This window comes from Toxorhynchites rutilus, chromosome 1, assembly GCF_029784135.1.
Source record: "Toxorhynchites rutilus septentrionalis strain SRP chromosome 1, ASM2978413v1, whole genome shotgun sequence".
NCBI lineage: Eukaryota > Metazoa > Arthropoda > Insecta > Diptera > Culicidae > Toxorhynchites > Toxorhynchites rutilus.
Window position 1 is genome coordinate 10,940,547 of NC_073744.1, and position 13,351 is coordinate 10,953,897.

Genomic DNA, 13,351 nt, shown 5'->3' on the forward strand with positions numbered 1-13,351 from the left:
TGGTTTGATCTAGGCCGATCGGGAGAATACAGCTGTTTTTTTCGCGGTATGCTTCTGGTCATTATCTTGCTTGAAGGTTCAGTTTTCCTCCAGCCTCATTTTCAGCATGGATTCTTCTAGGTTTTCACACTGAATGTCGATGTAACCATAATATCGTTTATCTGCACTGAGTTTCCCGCCCCAGCCCACGAGAAACAACCCCTTACCATGATGCTTCCACCATCGTGTTCCATAGTCGGTTGTAGATACCGGTCCTGAAGGCCCTCGCCGCTCTTTCGTCACACACGGAAACGTCTTTTCTTGTTAAACAACTCGGACTTGCACTCGTCCGACCGCATAACGCGCTTCCAGAACTTGAGCGACTTGTCGACATTGTTCCTCGCAAACTAAAGTCGTTTTTTTGTTGTTGGTGTTGCTGATCGTCGGTTGCTATTTGGGGAAGTAGCTCTTCAGGGCTCGTTCCACCAAGCGTCATCGAATAGTGCGATTAAAAAGGTCCATATCCAACCTTTCTTTAATCGTCGGAATGGTCGTTCGTGGGTTTTTCTTTACTTCCCGGATGATTAGCGTGCAGAATGCCATCAACGCGAATTTACTTCGTTTTGTTTTGGTTCGACTTTCTTCGATCCGGACCGACTTGTTTCGGGTTGGGTTCGGCATGATTTGAATCGGTTTTCGGCTCGTCCGCAAGCCCGGGCGGCACGTCCACACTTATTCGGCTTTCCCCGGCGGCTAAGGCCAAACGATGCCGATTGGCGTAATGTGGACGCGTCTTCAGCGTCAAAATCACGTCACTACGCACGAAAAGTTGACTAAATAGCTACGAAAATTATGTTTGTGTCAGATGTAAACAACCTGTTATCAAAACCAAGGGATGCATCGATGAAGAAAACACGCGGTAGAACAAATTTATGCAAGTGGATTTTTTTATGTCGTACCCTAAAAGTACCCATTTAGGAAAGAAGTGATTTTGTTTTTCCATAAAATAAATCAACTATACTGAAATGGCAAAATGGCCTACTAATTACCTACTTTTACGTAGTACACTGAAGCCGCTTTTAACGCGGTTTCAGGAATTTGCGCGATTTATTTTTACACAGATTTCCTGTTTGGAAATGAGAGCTGTCCTAATAGCCTACATGATAAAGCTCTCCGGTTCGCCCTTGTATAGCGGTTATTCTTTCATTCGTTTATTATTTATCTATTCCGATGAAATTCGCGTTAGCGGAGGTATATTGACGTTATAAAAGCTTAAAGCTGGCGTGAATGAAAGATACTCTATCAGTTTTGCATGCCTAAAAGCGGGTTCAAATAGTTTTGAATGAAAATGATAACTTAATGTTCTTCGAAGCACTTTTACTTATTATTTTGCTTTGTCTATACACACATTTCCTGTTATTCCCAAAAAAATAAATATTTTAATATTATATAATATCATCGAATAAAGTAGACGCAGAGAAATATTATGGGTATTAATGCCGCACGGAGAACAGGTAATGTTTTTAACACGTTCGTCGCCCAGCGCGACTTGGACGGGTTTCTTACGGGCCCAAATTCAACTGTCGGTAGCAAGAAAACCACAAAAGAAACGAATACACCAACAATGATGAGAAATAAAGCCATTGTAAGGGAATAAAGGTATTGATTCAGGACTACTTTTCACATTAGCATGGCACAAAATGACCCAAACTGTGCTCCACTGAAGCGCAAATATGTTCCACGAAAGTATGACTAGATGAAGTACTTTACTGTTTACCTTATTGGCATCTTCGAAAGTACAATAGTTTTAACCTGCCATGAATGTTATATTAAAAAAAAAAAAGCAAACGGCAAACGTCATGCACTAGGCAAACGTATCCTATGTTTCAAACTAACCGGGCAATCAGTGGAACACAGGTTTGCGTGCGAGAGACCGCCGCTTCCGACAACAGGTCAGCGGTCGACTCGGATCGCGTCAGGCGGCTTCGACCCCATTTTCAATCGCGATTACTTCACAAACAATATTCAAAAATTTAACCGTCGTTCGTTTTTCAAACAGAACGAATTTATTTACATTGTTGAATGACAGATGGCGCTACATCCGCTTCATCGAACTTACATCCACACATGCGCAAGTAACCTCAATTCGTCTAAAACCAGGCGCATCGCCGGAGAGCTGAAAGCCTTTTTGAATTATTGAAATTCTTCAAATAACACTTGCTCGGATTGAAAGATGATAATCACGATATTGTCTCCAATTCTAATAAAATTCTGATAAAGCTACAGAGCATGTGTATAGATCAAATTCGCAAGCATTACTGGAATCATTTTAGAGGATTGCACAATGGCGCGAGAAAAAACAATAATCTGGAATTCATCGTTGACACACACCGTTGATACGACTCTATTCGCGTTCTTCTTCAAAGGCTCTAACGTTCCTAAAGTTCGCATTCTCAACGTAGTAGTTCTTGCTTCACTTTTACTAGTACTTAGTTATGATTTCTATGCTTGAACTATGCTACAGCCATGCACTAGAATAAGTGTGACTAAAGTGCTAGTCAGAAGGGATTTTTCTCCTACAAAAACAAACAAGAAGGTGCGCTCCATGTATTTTTATGATGATTCAACATAGACAGGATAACGCCATTCAAAGAAGTCGTTAGCTGTGCCTACAATTTCTGATCGACATGTACGCGAAGGTAGAGAGCGAATGACTGTGATTCATAAGACACAATCAACAAAAGCGGTGCGAGGAAGAATATATTCACTTGCGAGACGCTATCATATACAAAGCCGACACAGCCTCTGCTATTGCCAGGTCGAACGCAATGCATTGTCATGACATTACAGCGCGTATGTTCATACGCATAATGAAGTTCTTAGTGAGCTTCATTGCAACATTACACGTCATTGGTCCCACATGTTGCTGGATGTATTCAGTTGAATGGCAGAAGCGATACAATTCATTCTTTTTGAGTTTGGTTAGTCAACAAAATACGCCCGAAGAAATAGTGTTCCTCGGAAATTCCAAATATGCCTACTGATCTAAAGGGTGTGTCACATCAAATTGCATCACGGAAAAACGCTGTAAAAATTCGCCCAGTAGACCGATCCTTTTGAAAATTTTAGACAGTAAAATAAAAACTATTAAACAACTTTTGACATTTTCTTTTTATTCATACTTCGAGCCCAAGCCCGTATGCTCGCACCTTCCTCTTTACCCCGTCCATAAGGTTCTGTACAACGTCAGGTTGTAGTTTTTTTTTGAACAGAAATCCATTTTCTCTTGAAGTCCGCCTCCGATTTGACAACTTTTGGGTTCTTCCGGAGGGCCTGCTTCATAATCGCCCAATATTTCTCTATTGGGCGAAGCTCCGGCGCGTTGGGCGGGTTCATTTCCTTTGGCACGAAGGTGACCCCGTTGGCTTCGTACCACTCCAACACGTCCTTTGAATAGTGGCATGAAGCGAGATCTGGCCAGAAGATGGTCGGGCCCTCGTGCTGCTTCAATAGTGGTAGTAAGCGCTTCTGTAGGCACTGCTTAAGGTAAACCTGCCCGTTTACCGTGCCGGTCATCACGAAGGGGGCGCTCCGCTTCCCGCAAGAGCAGATCGCTTGCCACACCATGTACTTTTTGGCAAACTTGGATAGTTTCTGCTTGCGAATCTCCTCCGGAACGCTGAATTTGTCCTCTGCGGAGAAGAACAACAGTCCCGGCAGCTGACGAAAGTCCGCTTTGACGTAGGTTTCGTCGTCCATTACCAGGCAATGCGGCTTCGTCAGCATTTCGGTGTACAGCTTCCGGGCTCGCGTCTTCCCCACCATGTTTTGCCTTTCGTCGCGGTTAGGAGCCTTCTGAACCTTGTATGTACGCAGGCCCTCCCGCTGCTTGGTCCGCTGGACGAATGAACTTGACAAATTCAGCTTATTGGCGACATCCCGGACCGAACTTCTCGGATCACGTCTAAACTGCTTAACTACGCGCTTGTGATCTTTTTCACTGACTGAGCATCCATTTTTGCCGTTCTTCACCTTCCGGTCGATGGTTAGGTTCTCGAAGTATCGTTTTAGTACTCTGCTGACCGTGGATTGGACGATTCCCAGCATCTTACCGATGTCCCGATGTGACAACTCCGGATTCTCGAAATTAGGGCACAGGATTAATTAACGACGCTCTTTTTCGTTCGACGACATTTTTCCAAATTTACGAAAAATTGACAGTGAAGCATGGCCAACGTGATCTATACACTCTTATCTGATTATAAGCGAAAGCTGAAGATATAATTCCTAAAAATTAAATTTCTACAGCGTTTTTTCCGTGATGCAATTTGATGTGACACACCCTTTATGTGCCATCAGATCTCATAAAACAATACTACTGGGTAAGCAAACTACAAAGCCAAGAGTTAATGGTTTACCCATTTTCAAGCTCACCGAAACATTCCAATAAAGAGTGATTTATTAAATTTCTTCGCATTTAAAAATAATAGCCGAAATGATAAACAAGCAATTTAAATAAAACGAAAACGTAGTCCTACGTCCTAAGCGTTCGTGTCTTGGATAGAATTCTCTATAACTTTTTTGTATCTTTTCGTCCACAGTCAACCCCAACGGACAGCGGCGCCAGCTCGAGCTCCCTGACGGAAGCGGTTCGGCTTCTGGCGGAGATACTCTCCCGCCAGCAGGGCGTCCAGAACGATTCCTTCCAGTCGGACGTCGCGGAAGCGGCTCCGCTCACCTCGATCCTCGAGGTCAAGGTGGAAACAGCACTGATCAACGAAACCGTCAGCAGCTCCAACTATCTGATAGCGATAGGCTTCGGAATCGCCATTGTGGCGCTCTGCTTGGGGGCCTTCGTGGCATTGATTTGGCGCCAGCGACTTCAGAGCCACTCGGGCTCCGGTACAAACCTGTCTCCTCATCTGGACCTCTCGCGAGGCCACGAGGAGGAGAAGAGCAACAATTTGCAGAACGAGGAAAACTTCCGGCGGTATGCAAATCCGCTCAAGGGAAGTGCCAGCTCGCTGCGAGGTGCCATGGAGCTCAGTCTCAATCCGGCGCCGGAGATCAATCAAATCGCCGGTCCGAGTACCGCACTGCACCGATCTCAGCAGCTCTACCCGAGCTGCGGCTCCGACGCGGAGTACGAGAAGGATCCGGAAAAGCAGAAGGCTGCCAACCGGAACTCGCACATCCTGCTCCACAAGACGCAGAATGCGGACATCACCAAGAACATCGTCAGCTCGATCGAGAGCCAACACAAAGACTTTGGCAAGCGGAGCATCAACGATCACACATCGTCCGCCGCCGCGGTGCCTCCTCCTGCTGCTACCACTGCTTCCGCCACCGCGGTCGGCATCGTGGTCAGCAGCACCAACGTGCCAACGTCACCCAGCAGTACGGCACCGGCGGCAATATCCGAGTCCGATGTGCTCACGGTGCACGTGTAAACGAACACGGAAAAAGACGACACTGCAAACTCTCAGTTAAGCAATACTGGAAAGTGAGATTCTCATCTTATAGATTTTTTTTTATATCTTCAAAATATTTATTTGCCTTTCCCCCTCACTCCCGAACACAAAACGTTGTTGACTTTGTCTCCCCCTTTGTAAATATAGCGAAAATCTAGACTGTATGCTGAGACAGCGGGGAAAGAACCCGCGAAAAATGATGAAAAAACAGTGACAAGGTGTGCAATTAACCAAGTTCATAAACTCCGTACTCCTTTTATTTACGTTCCCTTCTTTTTTGGCGCGTTCCATAGGAGCAATTCCGAATTAAATCGACAAATGAAAAAAACGTGAGTATTTTTGATTCGAACGAAAGTTTGTATTCCGTTTGGGTTGGAGGGAATATGAGTTTTCCACAGCATTTGGGAATTTTTTGACTCAAGTGTAACTTTTGAAAAGGGCGTATCGATTTTAGTAAGAGAAATCTTCGATAATTTATGTCTCACAAACCATGAGTCCTACCGAAATAGCGTCTTAGAAAGAGTTATAGAGTATCGATGTCCAAACGTTGAAAAATTTACACTGAGAAAAAAAGGTGATAGTTTTTTTTATTTACAAAAAAAAAACTTTAATCTAAAATATATATTTTTAATTTTTTTTTTAATTTGTTCATATGAAATAGAAGTCAAGAAGAAAATTTTAAAAAATTAGTTCAAGATGGAAAATTTGGTATTTTTGGCGAATTTTGTGGAACATCGAATTTTTATGAATTTTTGAAACTTCGAATTTTTGTATGTTAACAATCATTTTAGCCACAAATTATAAATCTTAATGTGATTTAAAACAAAAAAAAAAACCTCTATCAATCTGCTTCTAAATGCAGCCATTCTTGAGGTATTTGAAAGAAACATTTCTAATTTATTGTCTTTTTCAATTTTATTTTTTTTAAATTTATATATGTATTTTTCAATTTTTTTCTAATTTTTTTCATATGAAATAAAAGCCATGTAGAAAATTAAAAAATGAGTCCAAGATGGTAAACTGTTTTTGACGAACTTTGTGGAGCATCGATTTTTTTATGAATTTTTGATACTTCCAATTTTTGTATGTTAACAATCATTTTTAGCCAAAAGTTAATAATCCTGATATGATTTAAAACAAAAAAGCTCTTTGTCGATCTGCTTCTAAATGCAGCCATTCTTGAGGTATTTGAAAAAAAACATTTCTAATTTATTGTCTTTTTCAATTTTTTTAATATTTTTTTTTAATTTGTACATATGAAATGGAAGTTATGTACAAAATTTTAAAAAATGAGTCCAAGATGGTAAAACTATTTTTGACGAACTTTGTGGAGGATCTAATTTTTATGAATTTTCGAAACATGGAATTTTTGTATGTTAACAATATTTTCTAGCCACAAACTGTGAATCCCGATATAATTTAAATAAAAAAGCACATCATCAAACCCCTTCTAAATGCAGCCATTCTCGAGATATTTGTAAAAATATTTCTAATTTATAAAAATGATAAAAATGAGTCCAAGATGGTAAACTGTTTTTGACGAACTTTGTGGAACATCGAATTTTTATGCATTTTTGAAACTTGGAAATTTTGTATGTTAACAATAATTTTCAGGCACAAATTATGAATCCAGATGTGATTTAAAATTAAAAAAAACTCTTTATCAATCTCCTTCTGAATGCAGCATGTTACTTCAGGACATATGAGAATAAAATTTTCCGAATTTTCCCATTTTAGCGACCCATTTTAATTCATATACAACAGGGGGGGCAAAACTTGCACTGCGGGCTCTGTAATTTAAAAGATAGACGACGATGTACCAAAACAGTAACTTTTCATTTTTAGGGCAATGATTTTTTCGCCTTAACATTGCTCTATGGGCAGAGACAAATTAAAAGAAACAATAAAGGCGACTCAAATCGGACGATTTCTTCCTCGAGTTTTGCGCCTAGCATCACATTTGTTGAATCTTCTTTATTCATATAGATATGAAATGATTATCAGACACAATTTTTGTTCAAGATTATACACGACCTGCAGAGAATATGAAAAAGTAAACCTTTTTCATAGAACACGTATTTGATACGTTAGAGTGAATTTTAATATATGATTTTTGTTTCAAAAGTGTGCTTATTCCACCTGAAAATCCATTACCATTTTCACGAACACATGCTGTAATATCATGAAAATGGATTTCTTCTTGACATTGAAATACTAAGGCTGTGTCGGTGTTGCTCACGATAGAGTCTCGCAAGCGAATTGATTCCTTCTTACACCGTTTCTGTTGATTGTGTCGTAGGAATCGCAGTCGTTCGCTCTCTCTTCTTCGCGTACATGTTGACCACGAATTTTTGACACAGCTCTTGACCACGTAGAATCTCGTTTTCCTTACCGCGTTAAGCCATCGTATGATACACATAGAAAATTGACTCGAGCGCACTCTTTTGTTCGTTTCGTCTCCTCTGTTCATAATGTTCGCACACACATTGATTCGAGGAGAGTAATGATGTTTGTTAGGGTGGCAGCGAAAATTGTCATCTCAAATTTCAAAAACCGAAAAGGAAATGAAATGAAATGAAATTCATAAAAATTTTGAACATGGCGGTATAACACGACAAACATATTAAAAAAGCCTATTTACTATAAAAAAGACAATAAATTAGAAATATTTGTTTTAAATATCTCGAGAATGGTTGCGTTTAGAAGCAGATTGATGAATAGTTTTTTTTGTTTTCAATTTTTTTGAATCACATCAGGATTCATAATTTGTGGCTAAAAACAATTCTTAACATACAAAAATTCGAAGTTTCTGAAATTCATAAAAATTCGATGTTCCACAAAATTCGTCAAACCCAGTTTACCATCTTGGACTCATTTTTTGAATTTTCTACATGACTTTTATATCATATGGAAAAATGAAATAAAAAAGATTAAAAAAACATATATAAATTTAAAAAAACATTAAATTGAAAAGGACAATAAATTAGAAATGTTTTTTCAAATACCCCAACAATGGTTGCGTTTAGAAAGAGATTGATGAAGAGTTTTGTTTGTTTTAAATCACATCAGGATTCATAATTTGTGGCTAAAAACAATTGTTAACATACAAAAATTCAAAGTTTCTAAAATTCATAAAAATTCGTCAAACCCAGTTTACCATCTTGGACTCATTTTTTCAATTTTGTACATGACTTTTATTTCATATGAAAAAATTTAAAAAAGATTAAAAAAACATATATAAATTTAAAAAAAATCAATTTGAAAAGAACAATAAATTAGAAATGTTTTTTTCAAATACCCCAACAATGTTTGCGTTTGGAAGGAGATCGATGAAGAGTTTTTTTTTTGTTTTAAATAACATCAGGATTCATAATTTGTGGCTAAAAACAATTGTTAACATACAAAAATTCAAAGTTTCTAAAATTCATAAAAATTCGTCAAACCCAGTTTACCATCTTGGACTCATTTTTTCAATTTTGTACATGACTTTTATTTCATATGAAAAAATTTAAAAAAGATTAAAAAAACATATATAAATTTAAAAAAAATCAATTTGAAAAGAACAATAAATTAGAAATGTTTTTTTCAAATACCCCAACAATGTTTGCGTTTAGAAAGAGATTGATGAAGAGTTTTTTTTGTTTTAAATCACATCAGGATTCATAATTTGTGGCTAAAAACAATTGTTAACATACAAAAATTCAAAGTTTCTAAAATTCATAAAAATTCGTCAAACCCAGTTTACCATCTTGGACTCATTTTTTCAATTTTGTACATGACTTTTATTTCATATGAAAAAATTTAAAAAAGATTAAAAAAACATATATAAATTTAAAAAAAATCAATTTGAAAAGAACAATAAATTAGAAATGTTTTTTTCAAATACCCCAACAATGTTTGCGTTTGGAAGGAGATCGATGAAGAGTTTTTTTTTTGTTTTAAATAACATCAGGATTCATAATTTGTGGCTAAAAACAATTGTTAACATACAAAAATTCGAAGTTTCGAAAATTCATAAAAATTCGTCAAACCCAGTTTACCATCTTGGACTTATTTTTTGAATTTTGTACATGACTTTTATTTCATATGAAAAAATGAAAAAAAAAGATTAAAAAAACATATATAAATTTAAAAAAAAATTAAATTGAAAAGGACAATAAATTAGAAATGTTCTTTCAAATACCCCAACAATGGTTGCGTTTAGAAAGAGATTGATGAAGAGTTTTTTTTTATTCGAAAAAATTTTTTTTTATTCGTTTTTATGCATATATTTTTTGTTTTTTGAATATAAAAGAAGAATTTAATTTTTGATTCATCCTCTTAAAGTCAGAAAACACCTTTCTGACACGAAAAAATAAATTTATCCAGAGTCCCTCAGGAGGTGATAGATGATCATATTTGATGAAAAAAATCCTTCCACGCGTATGTTGGAATTTCAACAACAACAGAGTTATAGAACTTTTTTTTTTGTTTCGAACTCTGTTGCCTCAAACAGGCTCTGCATTAAAAGTACGCTACAGAAGACGATTCTGTTGCTTTCATTCGAAAGATGAGAAAATTTAGTACATAATATACTAGTGAAACGTCTGAATTTGTGAATTAAAATAACATTTTTGAAGTGAAAACTTTAAGGTTAGTAATTTTCAATGTTTTATTATTAATCTCCCCCTAAAAATTCAAGTCAAACTTGATTGTTTTTATCAATCAAATAAAAGCTCTCTAGTCGCTCTACCATTTGTTTTTTGACATCCTACTTTTATCTTTCTTAATTTCGCTGCAATATCGATGTAAACAATTCCTGGTGAAAACTCACGCAAAATCTTCAGAAATCACGATTTTTATCCCAATTTACATTTAATACCCACTTATGTTTCAGCTTAACGTTGGAAGGTTACATTTTTTCTTGAAATAAGTCATATTTGAAATTGAAAAAAAAAAAAATTTATTTCGACCTGTACTAATTTTTTTCTCAGTGTACATTTTTTTCACGTTTTAACATCAATACTCTACAACTCTTCCTAAGACACTTTTTCGGTACGACTCATAGTTTTTGAGATCAAAGATTTCTCTTACTAAAATCGATACGCCTTTTCCAAAAATTACACTTGAGCCAAAAAAAAAATCTCAAATGCTGTGTAAAACTCATATTTCCTCCAACCCGAACGGAATACAAACTTTTGTTCGAATCAAAAATACAAGTTTTTAAAATCTGCATTTTTTAGTTCGGTTTCATTTGGAATTGCACCATAGCGAAGCAAAAAAATGTTTCGCCTTCAAACGCGCTCTCTCAAACAGGTCAGAAAAAAAAAAAGTTTATTCAAGTGCATCCGTGTACAGTTAAGTGTAATGTGATATTAAATAAGGAGAAGTACTAATTTTAGGGCGCCGACAACGCAGACAACGAAACACTGTAGAATATTTATGAAACAACTGAACACTGAGAAAGACGTAATTTAATAATGCTAGGATCTTCTTTTTTTATTTCTCTTTACATTTAAAGAGCACGACGAACCCTGTGAACCCTTCATCTCCTACCCTCTTCCGATTCATGATTTTTTTTTTGCTGTTTTAATGTAAGCCGACACACAACACACGCACACGCACACACAAATGTTAATTTAACTTAGCGATAGAATATTCTCTCTGATGAAAATGAAAGAAAAAAACTGAATAGACAGTTCCTTGTTTAGTTATGCTCGCGTCTTTTTTTTTTTTTTGTATGTATTAATATGCACAGATAGGAAACTGTTCTCTCAGCCAGTTCTCAATGTTTTTGTTTTTACAAAAAACAAGTATTTTAAACTTTTTTTTTGAGTGTACATACATTCCGACTGTAGCGAATAGCGAAGCATATTCTCAAACTAACATAACAATGTAATCGATAGCACAAAAGAGAAAGCGAGGCGCGCTGAATGTGTAGATATTTGCTCCCTTCTCCTGCTCCTGCTCCTGCTCCGTCCCACAAAACATCGTTGGATGATTGGATGATATTTGCGTCGTTGTGATCTGTGATCTGTGTGTGTGAGTACGAGACAACAAACAAAAATAGCTGATCGAATTTTAAAGTAATGATTTAATGCGCACAAAACAATCGGCGTGTAAATACTTGTAAAAAGTCGTATTCTAGGAGATAGGAATCTTTTTTTTTTTTAGTTGTTTAAGATCGAGCAAAGTAAGAGACGCACGCGGCGCCAGAGTGCGAATGTAATGTAATGTTTATTTTTTTCCAATTCTAGTACATGGTACTTAAAAGAAGAGCCACAGCCTATGAAAATCCATAAAAAACGACGAAAAGAGCAATAAAAGAATATTTCATATTTCTGAATAAAAAAAACTTGGTTGTTTTACTATCGCCTTGCATTACTCTTAATCAACAGCAGCAGCCGCAGCAACAGTTAGTGACAGGGTGGTCGTTTCACTGATTGCGACGGCCGGTTTTTCGTTTCCTTGGCGACTGTCGTAAAGAATTTAGTTCTGTTTCGTTCTGTTTTTTTTTTTTGTTGCTGTTGTTGTTGTGGTTGTTCTGTGTGTTGTTCGCTGGTTTTTCTCGGAATTTGCAACCTGTTCGGCGCTGCTGAAGGCTTGGCTCGGTGTGGTGCTTTGGTTCTCCCGTTTTTCCGCTTTGCGGCTTGCGGTGAGATCGCGTGTGTGAGAAAGAAATGTGCGCCGGTTAATCAGGTTTCGCTCGATTGGATGTGAGGTAAGTATTGGAAATGATCTTTCGCTGTTGCTGGCTTTTGCCAATCCGCCAGTCAAGTCGCGCTTCGGTGGAGGGGTTTTTGTGGTAAAAGAAGTGATTATGTTTATACGGTAATTGAGTTCCAACTGAAAATTTTATATTGTCCGTTTCGGTCATTTTATTACTCACACGATACGTATATAAAAGTGGTTGAACGTATGAGACTAGAGTCTCAACAGAATAATGTTCGGTATAAGTCACAAGCGACTTTATTTACAATCATCCTAAGATCAAATTAAGAATGATCCGAAGAATTATTTTTTTCCCTTTTTTTAAATTCATAGCTTTTACACTACTGGACCGATTCAGATGTTCGACATATCAAATCGAAACAAATTGAAGCTAGTCTTCATTGAAAAAAAATATTCACAAATTTTTTTGTGTCCAAGATACGACCGCATTGTTGACGTAGAACTAGATTCTTGTCCTCGCGGAACAATACATGCTCGAGATAAGCGTAGTTATCATCCTTAGAGGAGAAAGTTTTGCTACTGGCAAGCGAAACCAAATCACATACAAAATTCCAGAACGACATTTACTTTCTTGGCGACTAAATAAACGAAATAAACTCTTTCACTTAATCTCAACAACCTCGAAAAGAGTAGCATTGCTTCATTATGATCAAGATTAGCGCAAATGCAATCCTAGTTGGAGGGAGTTTTGCAACTGGCACGCGAACCCAAATTATTTAATAACTTATTATAGCTTATTGAATAACTTGGTATTCCCCAAATAATTTTTTGGTGCACAACCTTAACACCTGCTTCACCATAGCGTCAGTTCAATGCATTGATGCAATGTCAAAGGCACCAACGAAGCCTTTATGATGACGGAAAACAAACAATGCCAACTGCTTGGAAAAAGGCTGCATATTTGCCTCAGCATAGATTCATTACTAATACCCTAGCGCAAATATTTCCTCCCCGTTATCTCTCCTTCTTGTCGCCATGTTCGGATCGACATATTCACCCACAACAGTTACCGTCATGCGAAACCAAATCACAGACAAAATTGCAGAACATTAATTTTTTTAGAGACATCAACGAGTGAGTAATTTGGTCGCGTCTACAGCTCAATCCGAAACTAAGACATGTGAGACTTTAAACTTCTTCAGTTCATTCGTCTCTAACCTTCAAAAAGGCCCTTGGATAACTTTACTTTT

The 13,351-nt window shown here is 37.2% G+C and overlaps 1 protein-coding gene across 1 annotated transcript in view; it reads left to right on the forward strand.

The window, feature by feature from the left end:
• LOC129766974 (protein serrate) overlaps positions 1 to 8,043 on the forward strand; it is a 162,466-nt gene extending 154,423 nt beyond the window's left edge. The window contains exon 18 of the mRNA XM_055767572.1: positions 4,581 to 8,043. Coding sequence (XP_055623547.1) covers positions 4,581 to 5,429 — 849 coding nt within the window. The 3' untranslated portion in view covers positions 5,430 to 8,043. The remainder of the gene's footprint in view (positions 1 to 4,580) is intronic.
• The last annotated feature ends 5,308 nt before the right edge of the window (positions 8,044 to 13,351 follow it).